The sequence below is a fragment of the Ciconia boyciana genome, chromosome 2 (assembly GCF_034638445.1).
Source record: "Ciconia boyciana chromosome 2, ASM3463844v1, whole genome shotgun sequence".
Classification (NCBI taxonomy): Eukaryota; Metazoa; Chordata; class Aves; order Ciconiiformes; family Ciconiidae; genus Ciconia; species Ciconia boyciana.
This window is the reverse complement of record NC_132935.1, coordinates 32,297,800-32,318,324: the sequence shown is the minus strand read 5'-3', so window position 1 is coordinate 32,318,324 and position 20,525 is coordinate 32,297,800. Positions and strand designations below refer to the sequence as shown.

At 39.6% G+C, this 20,525-nt stretch overlaps 1 protein-coding gene across 2 annotated transcripts in view; it reads right to left on the bottom strand.

The window, feature by feature from the left end:
- Positions 1 to 20,525, bottom strand: part of ZNF704 (zinc finger protein 704) — a 94,597-nt gene that overhangs the window by 57,115 nt on the left and 16,957 nt on the right. For both annotated transcript variants that reach the window (XM_072852296.1, XM_072852295.1), the window contains exon 2: positions 16,497 to 16,744. In XM_072852296.1, coding sequence (XP_072708397.1) covers positions 16,497 to 16,744 — 248 coding nt within the window. The remainder of the gene's footprint in view (positions 1 to 16,496; positions 16,745 to 20,525) is intronic.

The following is a 20,525-nucleotide window of genomic DNA, read 5'->3' as shown; positions in this document are numbered from 1 at the left end:
AGTACCATCCTTCAGTGGACAAAAGTGGCATTTCTGGGCTTCCAGCCATGCATGAACTACAGCAGATTGGGCCAGGTCCAACCCTTAGCCCATACAATGCATTAATGTGGAAAATATTATGCTCCCTTTCCCGGAAAACAAATGCTGGATTCGGTTTTCAGAACCTGTTACTTCTATTACCACCACGTGAAAACACCAGCAGTCTCACCCGGTTATTCTACTCACTAACCTCACAGAGGTACTCAACTTGACCAGCTGTGGAGCTCCTCTAATCTTCTTCACCACTATTTTACCTTCTATGTTAAAACTGGAGAATAGAGGCAGAGGGGAAAAAAAATAATAATAAAGCCACAGAAAATATTGATGCTTAAAGGGCATGATCCACAAATTCCTCATAAGCAACACAGAAGCCATAGGCATCTTCCATTCCTGCTTGTGACGTGCTCAAGGGTTTCTGCCACTGTGCATCTCTGCTGACCAGCGTTGGTCCCCTCCCCTTCCCAAACCTGACTCCCCAGGTTCCCCAGAGAGTGCCTCAATCCCTTGCCCTCAGCAAAAGGCCAGAGCCTGAACATCTGTGCCACCACGAAATGGGATGTTCACCCATGGTATCTTCATTTTCAACTTTATTCATACAACCTATATTAAATAGTGATTGGATAAAAGGTGTCCCTTCCATCACCAAAAAGAGACTGTCTTCCACTATGTAAAATGATGGAGAGGAAGATAAAAAAGGAAGGGGGTATATTGTTCTCCATGCTTATTGGGGTACAGGAAAGAAGCAATGGATGTAAAAAGCCATGAGGGAGGTTTTAGCTGTAATGGGAAAAAATTCTAGCAGTAAAAATATTTAAACTCTGGAATTGACTGCCCTTCTGAATGACGACCTGTCAATAGGTACCAACTTTTAAGAACAGATTAGACAATTATCAAAAGGAATACATACAACTGATCTTGGTGGGGGGCAAGTGAAGACCTACATGACCCATGGAGGACCTTCCACCAGTATTTTTGCTGTTCCAATGATATAAATCAAAATATGCCAATACCTATCATAACTTCTAAACACATCTCTGAGGCAACAATATTTAAGCTACCAGTATAATAAGTGAGCAATTATTTGGCAGAGATGATGATACAGGAAATCTGGCAATACACCAGAAATAAAACATGCAGTCATGCATCTCCTAAAAGATAGAGTTTGGGAAAGTACTCAGCATATTTTTTAAACAGAACATGGTACAAGTTTAAGGTTGTTAAAATCTGTTCAAATATTTTCCATTAAAACAACAGCAATTCTCTCTATCAACAAGACAAGGCTCTGAGGTAATGACAGCATATCCAGTTTTCCCATCAAGATAAACTCTAACATAAAATAAGAATTTACTCTATGTACATACATACACAGATGTTTCAAGGAAATAAATAAATGAATCTTTACTAATCACAGAGTAGCTTTCTGTAACGTTTTTTATAAATACCACAACTTTTTTTAATGCATGTTGGGTATTGCAGGTGATGGTCAGACCTTGTTTTCACTGAAATCAATTAGGGAAGATGTATGGTAGCAGAACCAATTTGCTTCAGTGGAGCTATACTAGTTGCAAGAGCAGCCCATTGCGTGTGCAGCTCGGCATTGCTCACTCCATCTCCAGTTCTTGTCCTCTAGAAGTAGCTGCCCTACTGGGTAATGAACAAAGCTTTCTGATAGCCTAAAAAGGGCCTAGTTTTGTATGCAGGGAGGAACCAAGGTGCCCTCAACCCCGTAAAACATAATTTCCATAACAGGTACCCACTCACATTTGTGCAGAACCAGCAGAATGGGGTCCCCATACTCCTATGAATGGGCTCCTGTAATGGTCTAAAGATAACTATGTATGTTTTGGGCTCAAGTATAGTGTAAACAGAAAACAACTCATTAGACTTAGTAATATATACTAACAAAATTGGTGTAGGAACAGAGGAAATTAGCCATCTATTCATAATGGTTGTTCTCTGTGCTTCTTGTTGTCTACCTTTCACTTGGCTTGTGGGTTTTTGGTTGGGGGGTTTTTGTTTGGAGTTTTTTGGGGTTTTTTGTTCTGTTTGTTTTTTGTCGTTTTTTTTTAAACTAGAAAGATAAGCTTCTTCAAAAAGTCTAGTGTTTTCTTTAGGTTGTACTGTTTACAGAAATCAGTAACAATTTGTCCATCACTGCTTATATAAATAATGTGTATGTTGTTTGTGGCCTCACCACAGGCATTACTCAGCAGACTTTAATTATCTTGTTGGTGATTTAGTGTTGTATAGAAACATATCGTAGCATGTATACACATCTGCCCTTGCTTATGAAAGTCTGTTACTTTTGGCTAGATCACAGAAACAAAGAAACTTACCACCACGCAACGCAGATTTTGAACTTCAGTCTGTTGTTCACTGTTCACACCCCCCCCCCCCCAACAAAAACTGGATATGATCAGCTTATATAACAAATGTTGATCATTTCACAAAAATAGTAGTGAAAAAATGACGATTGGGGTCACGTATTTAGTTAGCCAGATTTGCTTTCTCCCAGCTACTTCCTTCCCTCCACGAGCTTGCACTGCTCTCCGGAGCCTTCCTTCCCAAGGCGGTAGGGCAGACAAAGGTTACCTGGATATTTTCCAGGCACACAAATACATTCAATGCATATTATGAGAACAGGAGCTTTTAACCATGTAATTCCTTAATTCAGCACAACACAATTTATCCCAAATACTGTTTATAGAATACATCATAGAAGCATGAGGAGAGAGTCATTTCAGAGTATCTGGAAGTACACCTTTTGGAGAGGAAGAAAAATGTATTCCTCATTGGAACTGAAGGAAAGGTTTTAGAAGTCCTACTGTGAAAAATGTAAAGTATTTGAAAGAAGGTGAGGTTTGGAGAGCCGGTGGTGTTTTTAAGGGATGGCTGGAGCAGAGGCATACCCACAGAAGAAAAGCACGGGGAGAACAAGTGGGAGGAAGAGAATACGCAGCAATAGATGGGTAGGTGGGAGGCTGTATAGCGCAGTGAGTCAACAGGACATTTCACAAAGCAGGAGGGCAAGCTAGGCCAGGTGCTTTGTAAGTTCCCATGACATCAAGGGAAACATATAGCTCAAGACAAGCTTTAATTTAAAAAAGTAGGTAAGAAAAGCAGAAACACATAGAATGGCTTAATATTTGCCCCTCGATGTAGGGATGGACAGAAGGACAGGTTGTTTTCAGTTTTGAAGTCTGACTAAAGATTTAATCTTCCCTATTTCCTGTTTCTGATATATTTGATAGCAGGTAAATAAGCCATACTTCTAGGACCACAGAAAGGCAAATAACAATAGAGCCAACAGTACTTTAAAAGGCACAGACGGCACTGAAGGACTGTGATGAATTGGAGCTCTTTTACGATGGTTGTATTTTACCAGACGTACAATAAAAACTAGCTGGTAGCCAGGGTCTCCTCAGCCGTACCCAAGCAGTCCCCTCCACCCAGGGGGATTTCACGGGTGAAATGAGGACAGCATCTACCACTGTGGAGGCTCAGCTGCAACCACGATGTCAAGGGGCAGCAGCTGCTGAGACCTCAATCCTTGTCTTGCAGAAGGAAGTCTCAGCCGTGCTGGGCAGCGCTGGTACCTGGGATATCTACTGACCCCTCACAATTTCTTTCACAGCAACTACATTTTTCCCTGGCTCGTAAATCCAGCTCCCCACTGCAGATATGCTGCCTCTCCAGTTCCTCTGCCATATTAACGACAGGCAACTCAATTAATACTGTGAACAGTTTGGATGTCTGCACAACAGGTTGCCAAAAAAAAAAAAAAATCCCAAGAAAAAAAAGAAAAAAAACCCCACATAAGAACATTTGCTGCATAATGCAATTCAAAGCTTCTGTCTGTAGGACCAATACAAACCATATTTATTAATGCTACACATGATGTTTTAATTTAAGATGTGAAAGCTTGGTTTTGTACTGCTTTAATGTTAATGATTTATTATAAGTGTAGTACATATCCAGTTTATTTTGGTAAGACCCATATTATACAGTAAATGTAGATCTTCTCTCCAAGCTTCTTACTCAGATCAAAACATAATAAAATGACAAAATTGCTGCATTCCCCTGCATATATTTGCTTCAGAGTTTTGCAAGAGATAGTGATGTATCTTCCTTTGTAATGCTTTGAACTTCTGTCAACATCATCATAAAGTATATATCACAAAATATAAACAAATGTAACCACAAGCCTTTTTATGTGACATGTTTCAAAGGGCTTTCGACATTGATTAGATTTTTACTATTGCTGTCATTATTATTCCTGTGATCTAAAAGTACTCTAGATAGGTACCAGAAGTAGAAACACTAGTTTAGAAAGGTTAAATAACAGCATGATATTCTCAGGATTTCAGAGATCAGTGCATAAGTATGTCACACAAACTTATGGTTATGCTCTGATTGTATATATATGTATGTACATATATACATAAAGAATAGTATTTAATAGCTACTCTGCACTTGCTATGAGAATTACCCATCTGCAATCTTGGAGCCAAGGGCCCAGTGAACCCTATAAATGCAACCACCATTATGTAAAATAAACTAAGTAACATTGAAGCAAGAGATAGCATGAGCATGCCCCATACTAACAGCCCCGCTATTGCCGATTTAGAGAGGAGAGGGAAGAGGGAGGAGAGAAAGCTAAATTATTTAATCCAAAAGGACGTTAACAAAACAAAGATCCATGACTTCAGGATGCAGTTCTCAGGAGTTAACAAGCTAGGAAAAAGCAGCCAAAATACTCTTTCTAAATCATCAGCACAGACTTATCAGGAAGTGATATCAAACCTTTTTTCACAGACACTTTTTATTATAAAGAAATATCAAAATAGGCCCAGCACATCCTCTTTGGCACCTTTTCCCTTCTCACTCAGCCAGGTGAGGAACAGCCTCACACCGAGCCATCAGGCACACACCGCTTCCTGCTCCACACAGTACGTGGCACTGTATGCGTGTGTATGGGAAAGTCCCAAATCCTTTTTTTAAATCTTACTTCACTGCCTGTCTCAGCTTCAAGGGAGGAACAAATCAGACATTCATGGTGAAAACAAAAGCGATGACCCAAATTAAGGTACAGGGGGAAAGCAGACAGACTCAGCAGGGAGCTTAAGTTTGGGAGCACAGTATGGGATGAAGAATGTCCTTCATATAAAAAATTCAGTAAAAGACTACGAAGTATTTTAACAGGGGTTTTCCTGGGAAAAACATTACCTAAACACAGGCTTTACTTCATTATAAAGCTGACCATAATGATGGTACATCTGCTGCTGGTGGAAATATTACCCTCTGTCTCTCCTCAAAGAAATGGCCAAGACATTAAGTTTTGGGTAACAAACCAAATCAATGAGGAGCAACAGTATTACAGTCTAAAATAACTTATCAAAAGCATCAACTGGCTATTGACCCCATTTACCATCTGGAATATTGCTGTTATTAAAAACATCCATGTGTCAACACAGTAGCAGCCTCAGTGCAGCATACCAATGTTGACACGGCAGAGGACAACTATTTCCATAGCACAACACAGCTCCAGTGTCCAGCCACATGTAGGCTTCTGGTATGCTCCTGGAGAGAAGCAAGGACAACTCTCAGATACCTAGAATTTAGTATAATGTATAATTAAAGAAAAGAAACACTCTGCTACTGTATTCTGGCAATGTTATTCTATACTTTTTCCCTCAGTTCCCCAAGGAGGCTATTTTGAAGATGTGGTTATCAAACAAACCACTTCACACACACAGCCGCTAACAGTGTATGTTTTATCCCAAAACGAGAACAAAGTTATGTTTCGAAACGTTGGTTCTATACAAAGTGTAAACATACATTTGCTTGGGAATGTTAAATACTTCTAGCAAAATGTCTCATCTCATTTCATCTTTTACTCTATGGATGGAAAAGCAAGGTACTTCGGGATGTACTTTCTCTGCTGGGACCACTAAAAGCAGAAGCTCATGTTTCATGCACAACTTCCTCCTGGTCCACTGAAGATCCTACTACCTCTGTTCTGTTCACTGGGTACCAAGCATAGACAGCCCAAGGTTACTTGGCAGACGTGGTATCGGATCACCTGTGGGAATTCCTGTGGCAGAATTTAAAATACAGACCTGTGCAAAATCGCAAAATTCCTTACGTAATGAGCTTGACTAGTGTACTTGAAGAACAAAAACTTTTTTTTATTGTTGGCTCGAGAACACTGTGAACTAGTCAGTATGTATTATAAATACATTGAACACAACAGGTTAACTCTTGCAAACTTCCAAAAAGCAGCCATTCAGCTGGGTATGGAACTATGCTTTCCACAGGGAACAAAAGCCATGCTGCAGGTCACGTGCAGTACACTGCCGGTGCAATACAATCCCATCAAGTGCTGCTTTGGTAACAAAGTCAAAGGATATTTTATCTAGGAAGACTAGCAACTTATCAAAAATTGTAGCTGCTTCATGCGGATCTCGTGTATCTAGCAACACTTCTGTTCCACCATTTTCCCAAAACAATCAGGGAGTAAAAAGGGAAGAGTCAGAGCTTATACTAAACCATGCAGATGACTAAAGCCACAGGAAGATGTGGTTCTGCTTCAAATAAAAATAACCTGTTAGAAAAATCTACTTTACATAAAATCTAGTTATTAATATTTCAAAGTGATTAAGTCCTCCATCCTTTGGCAACACTCCTGTTGTCACTAAAACTGTAGTAACAGGCAAAACAGGTATCTGACACATGTAAACCCATATAACAGAGAGTAGAAAATCTTTCTTACAGAAATTAATAAAAGGCACCTTAAAAATAAAAGGTGCCTTAAAAAGGCACCTTTCAGCTATACAAACCAATTATACACTTTACGTACCTCATAAAATCAATAGAGTTAGATGAGTTTCACTGTAGTGTAGTTGTCTTAGGGATACAAACAAAACACCGAAAAACCCTTGTACACACAATGCAAGCATATTACTATAAATGGAGAAAAGTCACAGTTTCTACCTCTTTTTCTTTTAAATGTGTAAAATGAATGTTTTCATAGAGATTATGTTAAAGGAGTTAAGACAGAAATTTCTAAAAATATTTTACAAATAACAATCAGTGATACAACTTCTCTCAGAAAGGCAAGCTTCATGTGTTTCCTGACCTCAACGATACAACGTTGAATACCACTGCATAAACTAGAATATTTTAATTTTATAGCATTTAAATAAAATTATAGCTGTGAACATAGCTATGATGTATGTAATCTATGTAACCATATAGATGGTAACCCATTCTTGCATGTTTCATAGATACACAAGTTATAAACCATGTACCCATTGACTTTTTTCTTTTTCTCAGCACAGATGGCATTTCAAGAGGATTTTTTTTTGTGCCACAGCTAACACAAACCACAAAGAAATTACTCTTATTGAATATTGCCTGCTGTTGAAGAGTGTTTTGAAATTACACTCCATTTTTTAAGGGAACTGAAGAGCTGAGAACAAGCTGTGCATTCACAGCAATGGCTAACAGATAAAGCAGCAATGCTGACTGAATGCAGCTCTTCAAGAACCAGTGCCTAATGGTCGCTGCAGATTAAGAACACATTTTTCCTCTGTGCCACATTAGAGGAATTCATTGAAATTTCCTTGGTAATGAGATCATTGTCCATTGGCAACTTCCATCACACAGATAAAATTACTTAGCCCTTTGTCTTGGCTACCAGTGGAAGAAGATTTTAATGAGAAGTAGTTATACTTCTATAGATGAAGACAAATCTTTCTCAGCAGTGCTTTGAATACAGGATTTTCTAGAGAAATGGGAAACTTATTTATATATGTATATATACATATGTATGTGTATATGTATACATGCACCAGCAAACTCTTCTTTTGAAAATAACAATTACCTAAAATAATACAGACTCCAATGTCAGGCAGTAGGACAACTTAGCATTACCACATGTAACTGCACAATCAAGTTCTCATGCTTTTATTTTTCACTGGAATGTCATTCCTGGGAACGCCATTGCAAGTCCACAGTTAAAAAAATGGACAATAACATTGGCCAAAAATCCATATGGCTAAAGTCATCAGCTGGTGTTAGAAGTTCCCTCTCCTAATATTAATACTACTGCACACATCAGAAGACAGGGTGAAAGCTGAAAATTATGGAGACCCGGGAACAGTGAACTAAGGGGTCCATGTGATGACCAGTTGCTACAAAAAGCCCCACCAAACAGAAAGCCACTTATTCATGAGAAGTAAGCTTCATCCGTATTCTTGCTAGGTCCATCACTCTTAAATCATATCCTGCTCTCACAGGATCAGGTATAGTAAATCAGGCTCAAAGACCACAATGACATGTAGTTGCCATTATACCAAACTGTGTGAAAATCACTATCAAATGCAAAATGTTACGAGTAAAGAACAGAAAAAACACTTTGTTTTATTCCTGAGATTAAGATTCCCTCTGCTTTGAACATTACTGGGAAAAAAAATACCTCAAGGGTAATGTTAACTCATCCAAAATTCACACTTTAACAAGAATATTATGTTGGCAAACTCCTGCTGGAGAGGCCAGCCAGCGTATCTGAGACTAGTGATGAAATAATAAATTGTGCTAGTCACATAACTGGTTCCTCTACAAGTTGCAACTCATTGAACACGATGGTTGCAGGAATATCAGTTGTACAGTTAAGTACGAGATATGTCGAAACTCTCAGATATGCACACACTACAACACAAAGGAGAGAAATGGGAGAACCGACAAAAGTCCACTGAAAAATAAAGATACACTATGCACACGTTCAGAGTAAATTTTTCTACTGCAGGGGATGTTACACCTTTTTCAACAAACAATCCTATCCAACATATCGCTGCGGTTCTCTGGCAGTGGGGACTTCTGAATGCTAATGCCCAAGTCTGTACCACCCAGCTATGAAATCCAATCTTTTTTATAACAAGCTCAACCATCCCTATGTTCAGCCACTCTTTGAATGGGGAAGTCCTACTGACTGTATCCTCTGTTCCCCAGCACCCTTGAGACTTGATCCATCTCACCACTTGAAAGGTGAGTTTCCAACAGTTTGCAAGCTGTCATGAACACTCTCATCTGTCTCAGCATCGTGAGAAGCTGGTTCAGCTATCACGGTAACAAACACTACACACACCCAGGCAAGTAATCTGGAAAATGTCATTCCAGCTAAATGAGCAAGGTGACTTTTGGAGTTCTGGTTTGGCTCTGCAGTAGCTACCTGCAGAGTTTTTATTTGCAATTCAATCTACACTTTTCAAAGAAGCTTCTGCTACACCGTTTTTGCATGCTGCAGGCAGATCAAAGGCATCTAGAGCTTAAAGTACATATACAGTCCTTCTAAAATGCAAAGAAAATCTAGTATTAGAAAACAGCATTAAGAAATATACAGTTTTTTACTTCAAAATGTACTAACAGACTGATTCTCTGATTGCTCTTTGGATAAGCCTCTTTTTCCCATTAACAGTCAGATCCTAGAAGGCACCACACCTTTTTGCAACAGACCATGACAAGCAGTTTACCATCAATATTAAACATAATCAAGCTCTAATGACTGCTTGGGTGAAATCCAATCAAGCTACACACATATTTAACTAAAGAAGTCTAGCAAAACAAAGCAACAATTTACTACTTCAATAATTAGCTGGTGTGGATATTTGGAGAAGCTGCTTTTAATTGGCAATGGTATTGCCAACTACCAACATTTTTACAGAAGCCCTGAAATATGGGAATGACTCTGGGAATAATTCTCTTTACATGAAAAACAACAGTTTCTAAAGTTTCTAACATCATAGATGCACAGAAAATAAAACTTAAGAAACAGGAGCACTCAACCTATAGGGTGGTGAAAAAATTTTGAGAAAAACTCACATCCCAATGAAGTGTTTTTAGGCAAGGAGGAAAGCTAGAGAGCTCAGACACTCAGAGCTACAGTCAGTAAATCTGAAGCACAGCCTGGTTTCTTGGCCTTTTGTTTTCACCCATTTGACTGAAAAGCCTGAGCAGCCAACAAATAGTTGATGCCCTCTGAAGTTGCCCCATCAATCCACTCTGCCAAAATTATGAGGGATACAGGAAAGGACCTCCCCCAAGGAGAACTGAGAAGCCTTCTAAAACAGATGGAAAAGCATCACAGAAGACAATCTCTGAATAAACATCATCTCTGGATAAACAGAAAAGCACAACTTGATCATCACGTTCTTCCCTCTGCGAGTAGATTGGGAAGTCCTCCTAGTGGGGAAATCACAGTTAAGCAGATACTGCTTTTGATCTTGGAGTAGGGCTCCTGGAGAGTTTTGGCTATGAAAACATGCAAATGTTTCCATTGAAATGCACGGTACATAATCAATCATGCCCAGCAGGCCTTACAGATCAACAACACACTCTCTAATCACAAGGCTAACAGAGCTATGTTCCTGGAGAGACCAGGCAAGAAAATAATTTAGGGATGAAAATGCAGCCCTGCCTATACTGTTTCTTTATAATGATGGCCAGAAAACACAGCTGCAATTCATTTTGCTCCAGTTTTCTGTAGCTATTCTAGAAGGACCTAAAGAAGCAACAGGGGAGACAATTCCTAGAGATATTTCATTTACTTTATTTCAATTATTTCACATATTCTTGCATTAAATTATAAACTAATTAGTAGATAAAGTATAGGTACATGAATAAAAATTAATTTCGCAGTAATTGAGCAACTTTTTTTTTTATACAAAAGAAACAGAAGATAGTAAAATCCAATATATTATTGTCATGGCAAATGTCACTGCTTAATAGCAGTGAACCAGAAGGGCACAGGAACTAGAAGGTTTTATTGCACAATAGCTATTTTCACACTACAGGAAGTGCTTAAACAGCTGAGGTTTAGCTTTGGCTTGTCCTTTAAGAGCACAAAGTTAATGTAGAAAAAGTTAGGAAGTTAGAAAGTTTATATTTCTTTCTTTTTTTTCAGAGAAGATAGGGTACAGGAGGACTGGGGAAAAGGAGAATTATGTGGCAAGGGGATAATACAAATTTCACAATATTTTGAGGTCATCTAGCAAAAGTTTAACGAAAGCAAAACTATTCAAATGCTCCCACCCACCAGACGGGTAGGAGCGATGCCTGCCTAGTTCCTTCTTTAATTCTCTTAACCTTTCAGATGTTTCCAGTTACTCCTTTCTGGGACACCAGAAAGGACACCACTTCTGACATCAATGCACATAAGTTTTGAAGGGTTTCCAGCTACAGCTGGTCAGAACGATTCTGTCTAAAAGGACCTTTAACCCCATCGCCGTTTCCAGACATTTCCATATTCTCACATTTTACTCAACAAAAGGAAACTTCATCCCTTGCACTCCATTGCCCACCCTTCCATCCTCATCCTCTGAGATGCAGAAGCCGTTCCCCACCTGCCTGACCTGTACTGGGTCCCTACATCACGACTCACACCCACCGTATCAGCAGCCCAGGCTTTTTCTCGTCTTTCTTGTTGAATTGCTTTGGGAGTAAGTGTGCATTATGGTAAGTAACTGATGGAAATACAATAAGCAAAACGGCTCTGTTAAATTCCATGCTGCTGCCTACTGGGGACGTTGTCTTTGATTACGTCTGACCTCTACAGATGTAGCTGCCCGAAACACTAGTAGACCTGTGCTTGCTTCTGCCCACGAGACAAGATGGTTAGTCCCTCAGCGACACCACTCTCTTTTTAGAAAATGACCTTTCACTACTCAGATCCTACGGATCTGGGCTGTGTTTGATCGTTCATGTTTGAACTGGAGGTCAATGTAAAGCACATTCTCCTTTGTTGTACAGATGACATCTCAATTCTCAGAGATAATTGCAGTTTATAGCCAAGTGGTCAGACCCTTTCCTCCAAGACAGCAGTCCTTTATGCACCAAAACTACCAATAACTTTGAAGGGAAAGTAAGGAATTCAAATTTCCTTATTACTTTAAATAATTCATCTACTCAAGCTGAACATCTATGCTCATCTGAGCTTCAGAAGTAGGAAAGCTATTTAACTTGTGTAAGTTTTGTTCAAAATGACCAAATGAAGAAATCTGAAAAGGGAAAGACCTAATGCTGTTAACCTCTCATTTCATTTTTGCATTCCAAGACATAAAAATCAGTAAGAGAAAGTCATGGTCTCCTCTTATTTTAGTCCAAAAGACACTTCCAATACAGCACATAACGTAGACAGAAACGTCTGCAGTATTTATGCAAGATTAAATAGAAAATGTAAACAATCAACTTTAAAATTTAATTTAATTTCAGTATTAAAATTCTCCTGCATGTAACAGAATATTTATTTCAGGTCTGCTAACATTTAGCCTGTCACTATTACTTTAAAGAGCTGCCCTATGAAGTACCTTGAATATGCCCGGACTTTGATGGTTAAGACACCTCCCTTGTACACCAGAGACCCCAGTTCAGGTCTTTGCTCCAAAACAACAAAAGAACCTGAACCCACACCTTCCGTGCTCCAGGCAAGTGTGTAACTGCTGCACTATTAATTACATTGTATTATTATTAGATTGTTGTATTAATTAATTAGATCTACCTCTTCTTTCCAGATTTCATTAACAAACAAAACTCTAAAGTGTCCATGATTTCCATTAGTTTCCCATTTTCCTGCATGTGCACATCAGACAGCCACCAGCCTGTCCCTGCTCTGCAGTTCCATCTACTGTAATTTCAGCACACCTGAGTACCAATCACCTGAAACACCAGGGACTCTGTTAAGATATTTTCACATTTCTAAAATTTCAGAGTCTATAAGCAGTAACAAAAGCCCTGCAGCTGAATGCCTCAGAAGCAACATTTATTATACCGGAGTCTTCTGAACTTAGTTATTTTGGATACAGTGCCTCACAAAGATTTTCATTCTCATTCACTGAGATCCTTAAAAACAGGTAAGATGGGATGGACTTTGTTTCATTTTGTGGTCAGAGTGAAGTACACTTATCCATGTTACCAGCTCTTTTGCAGACACTTTTTCAGAGCTCTTATGGATATACTCATATGCCCTTGTTAACACGGATTCTGCAGTATGATAAACTTCTGTCTCAAAATCATTACGTATTGTCCTGGGTTTAGTGGGATACTGCAAAATTTAATGTTACCCTTTACCTTGGTATCTGAAGTAAAGTAGGTAACCTTCCCAGCTCCACTAAGGTTTTAAAACAAAATAAATAGCAAGCTTCATTTCCATAGCATTTTTCTACTTCAAAATGATAGCTGAAAGTTTTTTGTAAAGAGGGTGTATGTAGCAATAAGAAACTGAAGATCATATTAAACTCCTTATTTCTCCCATGCTTTTGTAAACATCATCTGATTAATTCAAGATGACCTTTCACAATTGGACACAAATAATTTGTGAAGGCAATCAGCAAGCAGCAAAGGCAGATGGATGTTCTCATCAGAGAAGACAGTCAACCCAACAAGTCCTGCCAGGAGGAGAACAGAGGAGGAATTTGCCTCTGGGAACATGCAACTCCATCAGCGCAGTCCTAGACAGAAGACTGGACGGGGCTTATAAAGAGGCAGGAGAACGTCAAATGCCTGGACTCTCACTTCTCAGAGAACGTGACTTAAGAGATCAAACTGTGCTGAAGAGGAAGAGAGACTGGGCATTCCCCTCATTACAACAACAAATATTTAGTAAGATCTCCAAGTCAAGGTTTTAGTGTTCTTCCTGTCCTGTGTGGACAAATGGCCCAATAAATCACCTCAGATTAAAAGAGAAACTTAAACTTGTCCTTAGAACTGTAGCAATAGTGACCGAGATGTTTATCATACTGTCAGATTTAGACTCTAGGTTTGTTTTGTACTTCATTGCCTAATTCTGCTAATGCAGCAGCTCAACCTGCATGTCTGAAAACATGCAACAACATAATATGATCATTTATCTGTCCACAACAAAATACAGGAACAACAAACAATTTTAGAAGACACCTTTGCAAATGAACATATTTGCTATCATCTGAAGTATCTCGTGCTCACAACTGGTGTCACAATTAGTCTTAAGAAGGCATTAAAGATGTTTATTCATTCTCTTTTCCACCTTGTTGGGGAAAAATACCCATCCCTCCAAGGCTGATCTTGCAATTACAGAAAAGGGGAGCTCAACTCCTTCTTCAGGTGGATTATCTGCATGAAGCCACACAAAAAGGCACGTAAATCCCGGACCTTAGCTGCCTGAATTGTAAAATGGAAATGCTAACATATGGTTTGAGCAGGAGGCTGGACTAGGTGACTTCCTGAGATCTCTGCTGACCTGAATTTTCTGATGATCCCATTTGCTTTGAGACACATAAGCATGAATGAAAAGGGCACTCAGCCATTATGGGGTTGATTACTGATGAAAATCTCAAACAAACATCCTAACATTTTCAAGCTTTCAATGCACAGCTTTTTACTAGACATATGCGGGGAAAAAAAATACTGTCAAAATGCTCATGAGCTTTGCAGTTTTCACAAGTGTCATCTACGAGAGCCAGAGGAAAATGATGGTCATCCTGTTCTGAATGATGTGGCAGAACCTGCTGGTTTATGTTGGTTTTTAGAGAGCAAACACACCAAAAACCAGCAAAACATCCAGTCTGACTACGTATTTTTTAAGTGGCACTATTAACTCATAAGGCATTTTACTGAATATTATGTGCATGTGAATTTATCAGGCAGGTTAAGAAAAAAATCTTTGCAGACAGACTGATGCCAACACGAAATCATGAACAACAAAGAAAAAAACAAAAAGCACTTGTCATCTTGCAATGCGGAATACCCAATTTGTTGTCAGTTTTTCACCATTGATAGAAGTGAGCCTGTTTAGCATTACTGGATGTTTCTTTTATACTAATGTTCAGCATTTCCTAGAGGAGTCATTCCTTTTCTCTCTCAAAGCAGTGAAGTCCTTCCGCAAAGTTCAAGGTTCTAGACTCTGTTTTCAAGCCCCTTCTCTTTAAATCACTAGTCAGTATAAAATTCTCAGTTTCTCCTTCTCTTACTATTATTCCACTTAAATATCAGGAAGGAAAAAAAAAAAAAAAAAGACAAATAAACCTTGAATTTGTTGCTGTGATATATGTCAAGTCTCAGATTAAAGAACAGTTATTTTTCTCAAAATAATTCCCTATAAATAGTTGTCATGTTTTAACCCCAGATGGCAACTAAGCACCACACAGCCACTTGCTCACTCCCCCATGGTGGGATTGGGGAGAGATTCGGAAGGGTAAAAGTGAGAAAACTCGTGGGTTGAGATAAAGACAGTTTAATAAATAAAGCAAAAGCTGTGCACGCAAGCAAAGCAAAACAAGGAATTCCTTCACTCCTTCCCATCAGCAGGCAGGTGTTCAGCCATCTCCAGGAAAGCAGGGCTCCATCACGCCTAACCATTACTTGAGAAGACAAACGCCATCACTCTGAATGTCTCCCTCCTCCGTCTTCTTCCCCCAGCTTTATACACTGAGCATGATGTCATATGGTATGGCATAGCCCTTTGGCCAGTTGGGGTCAGCTGTCTTGGCTGTGCCCCCTCCCAGCTTCCCGTGCGCCTGGCAGAGCATGGGAAGCTGAAAAGTCCTTGACTGGTGCAAACATTAGTTAGCAACAACTAAAACATCCCTATATTATCAACACTGTTTTCAGCACAAATTCAAAGCATAGCCCCATACTAGCTACGGTAAAGAAAATTAACTCTATCCCAGCCAAAACCAGCACAATAGTTTATAATTAGAAGTGTAACTGCCCAGATGCAAACGGTAAAGACACAAACATTTATGTGCATTCACAACAGATCCTCAAGGAAAAACAAATTAAAAAGCAATACCAAAATCCCCAAATCCCCATTTTGTACCAAGTTGATTTCCGTGCATTGGCCCTTCCTCACTACTTTTTTCTATTAATTCATTTCACAGACCACATTATGACCCAGCTGTATACCTATACAGGGATATAACAGAACATAAGATATTACATCCTTGCTATGCAGCATAAGTCACTGCACACTCCCATGAGTATAAAGTGGCTGCAGGTATGACAGTAAAAAATAAAAATAAAAAATAATTAAAAATGCTAGCAGGTAAAATGATTGTGTGACTAATTTAGAAGATTACTTCTCGGGGTGAAGCTGGGTTAACGATTTCTTCCTGTTAAGACACGTCCTCTTCTGGAAGTACCTCAGTTGCAGCACATTATAAAAGCAAAAACATTGCAAAAGCAATTCAAAGTCCTACACTGCAGATGGTCTCAGTTTCTGCTACCAGTGTTTCCAATTTTCTAGCAGATCTCTCAAGTAGTGGAGTTGTGATTGACTTTGGACTGCTTGGACACAAATACTAGTCTTATCACTCCACTGTACTGCTTACCAAACTTGCCTCTAATATGCCATTTAAAAAAAAAAAAGGGGGGGAAAAAAAAAAAGCTTAAAACAAAACACAACAAAAACCCCCAACTTTCCTTACCTTGCTGGAGGCACATCAATATTTGAAGAAACAACCTTGCGCTTCTGTTCCAGAAGACAAACAGAACGAGTGTTTTCCTTTTCATACTCATGAGCTCTGTTTGGTTTTTTGGTCTCTGCTGTTTTTAAATCTTCCTCCTTTGTGGTGAACAGGAGAAACTGTTGGTCTGGCAGTTTTTGACTGATGTCGCTTTTTACATCCTCCTGTTGAAATGCAGGGAAGGTCATTTCACGCTTGATACTGGCTGCCTGTAAAATTAAAAGCAATTATTAAATTTTCATCTAATGCTCCTAAAATGTAGGGGGGAAAAGCCCAATACCCACAGGCATTTACTTCTAATTAGCTCTCTGAATCAAAGAATACAATTTCTTTGCCCTTCATAAATTCTGAAACTGCCATTAATTTCTCAACAGTGTTGAAGACTATCCAGGAAAATAAGCAACTCTTGTCCATTTGACAAAGCAATCAGTTACCTCTTAATGCTAAATCAAAAAGGTATTTGAATTGGAATACCGGAAACCACAGTATATACAACATAGTTTTAATGTACGCACACCTGTGTTGCATAACTAGTCAAAAGAAATCCTAGCTGCCCTTTTCCTAAAATTCCAAGAAAAAAGGCAGAATTTATCCAGATAAAAGGCAATCAAGAAATTAAAGTGCTTCTGACAGCCACTTACTGGATTCTTTAACAGCTGTATTTGTAAATGGGAGTTTCTCCAGGAGCAGAAAAATAATTTGCTACAATCCAACTCAGCTGCCAGAAGGCAAAGCGGAGCAAGCGATGCCCGCAGGGTCTCCATGAGGAGCCCAGCCAGCGGCGAGGAGCACGGACACACACAGAAGCAGTGTCCGGTTGTCTCTTTGGCTGCCAGCGCTTCCCAGATTTTCAGGTCTGCTGCTTCCCACAAGCAAAGACTTCCCAAGCAAATAGGTGTCTTAAACAAATACGCTACCTCTCTGGAATACAACATGTTGGTGTTTATAAAGAGAACTATTGCAGAGTTGCAGTGAAGAGCATGGAAAGCCAGCAGAACCAAGCCACTCCACCTTCCCAGCAAGCAAAACAAAGTCCAGGATCTCGATTTTCCTCTGCAATACCGTTCCCTGGCCAGCTACGCTTCCTCACGGAGGCAGACCTATCTCACAGGCTGTTGTGAGCCTCTCCTCCTGCCGTACATCGGCCGAGCTCCTCCAGCCCCTCGGCCTGCTAGCTTCCTCATGTCCCTGCGAACACAGAGCCTACCAGAAGTGTCTGCTAATAGAGTTATTTCTGGATATCTGTGCTTTTAAGATCAGGAGCTTCAACTGCTAACTTGCCTAAGTCCAGGAGATAGACCAGGGAGACAACCCCTCCACCCAACACAAACAGCCAAGCAAAATATGGCCCAACAAAATGGCTGCTTGTCCCGCCTTGAGCAGAGGTACTTCCACGCCACACCTCGGAGAAATCCAGACGCCTTCTAGCACTTGCAAACTGGATTTTTACATACTTGTAAATTATTGCTGATCTTTACAGTGGAGAAATCCAGCATGTGTCACCCTCAGACAGGAACAGCACCAATAAGCTGAAATTCCTATGCAAATTCTTCCCCCTTACTCCTCTTCCTTCTCATCATCCAAAATATTCAATAAATGTATATGTGTATATATTTATGCATAAAAATATATAAAAATACATTCCTCTCCCCACAAATCTCCCTGTTTATAGCTTTCAAACCTTGGCAGGTATAAAAATGGTGCAAGCAATTTTAAGTTCACAGGAAAGACAATCTTGCCAAAGTAATTTTGTTTTGTTCGGTAAAGTATGTAGCATCGCTAATGCATAAATACTTAGGACCAATGATTTAATTGTCTCATTCTAGTGTTTCCACGAAAGGGCTTTTGGCAGTTGCTTCAAGAACAAAACTAGAATTGTTACTTTATGAATGTAAATAGTAGAAAGAATTAGTCATTTTACACTTCTTTACACACAAACAGATGACACATTACCAAGAAAATCTGCCTGGAAGACAAAACAGTCAGCATGTGATCACATAGAATTAGGAGAAGACACATAAACAACAGAAATTTAATTCTGATTTAATGATTATTTTTTAAAAAACTTCTTAATTTACAGTAAGCCCTCTTCTGAGTGTCTGAGAATCTTAACAGATGCTGAGTTGCCTTCAATTTTCATCAGAATTGACTTAGAAGTGATGCACTAAAGCAAAAAAGAAGCCTGAAAACAGCCAAGTTCCAATATCCAGCCCCCAGAAATTACAGAATGCCAAATGAAGGTACGTATAAGGCCTGAATTCCATCCCCTCCATTGCCATACGGTCTTCCATTGCATGACCACATATCTTTTCCTCCCTCCCCAGGATTTCCACCTTATCCAGTGCAGAGGATGGTGCTGTGCAGGGCACGAGCTGCTACACCCGCTGTGCGTGGTAGGGTGCCGGTGCGCGGTGGTAGGGTGCCGGTGTGCACACGTACGAGGCAGGACGCAGCAGTTTCCTCCTCGCTCTGCACAACCCTTAGCAGAGAAAGCACTGAGAAGCATGGGAGGGGCAGCCTCCCTCCTTCCCTGCTCTCCAATGCCAGACTGAACATGGTATTCGTTGGGATGATTTTTTTTTTTACCCTAATAAATCCATGATTTTACCAAAGGAAAAAAAAAAAAAAATTCCTCGATTTATGGAACTGTAATATTTTACTCCGTTTCAGCAAACATATTGTGCCATACATTATTAAGTTTTCCTTACAGACCTCAATAGTGATGACAAAAGGTTGCAGACGCAGACTACACTTGTACAAAGTCTAAAACATAAAGAGCAGAATATTTGTACTGTGATACCAGATAGTCTATTCATATATATCAAAATTATTGAAACCCGGTTCAAATATATTCAAATACCGGTTTGGTTTTCATATGTCAATGTGCCATAATTAATAGCCAGCCCCATGCAAGCAAATGGAAGTGAAGAATGACAAAAACCACAGAAGCAAGTGCTCAGACGGTTGCAGAGCTGCTGCCAAGCACTTCAGGTCCTTTGTCTAAATGGCCAGAAATAGCCAAATCCAATGCTTATACTAACCCTCCCACTCAGTTTTCAACAGATGTTTGGAAACATTAACCTCTTTCTAAACTTTCCCTTGAGAGCAACTGCAGATAAAGGATCTTTTCTGCATTAAAAGCAGGTGATCATGAGAGAAAGCCAAGAGTTTCCCTCAGTGGCCACTCTCCAGTAGCTTTCTCATGCTCCGCAGGCAGTTTTTCTATTTTAATTCATACGCGTCTACAGGAGTCATTTCCACTTGAGACACCTGCCCTGACTGGAAGGGTACGGGGTCTTTTGCTGGAAATCCAACCACCTACACAAGCAGCCATTGATGTGGGGAGCACCAAGAGCCACAGTCACTTGACTGATCAGGTTCCTCGCTTTGTGGCAAACACATTGATTGACCACCAGGATCCCTCTGCTTTCAAGCTCTGCTTCACCATCACTCACAGTTCGGAGATAACATGGACAATTTCCGATATATCTTTCCAGATAAGTTAATCGTTCTGTCATATCTTATCAGGAACTTTTCTTTTTTTTCCATAGATCCTTCATATTCTTTTAACCACTTTGAGGCTTGTGGTGGTCCTCTAAGTCCATAACATGTTTCAGCAAAAATTTAATGGAAGGTCTAGTCCAAGCAGATGCAGCCTGTCTTGCAGACAGCCAGATGCTAACACCATAACATCAATTTTTTTCAGCTTACTTCCAATACTTTACATTTCTCTCTCCTTAGTTGTTCTCAAACTCCATGATCATGTCATTCCCTAATGGTTTGGCTTTTCTTGTCATCATACCTCTGTATTTGCCACCTTATTGCCTTCAGTATCAATTGCTGATAAAAACTTACACAGTTTTTTCCATACGCCTGATTAATTATCGCTCGTACAAGCCATTTTATAATAGGCTAATTGTTTTTCTATGCAATTCATGGCATATTTTCACCCTTAAGCCATTAGCAACCTTCAGCTTACTTTCAACCGAG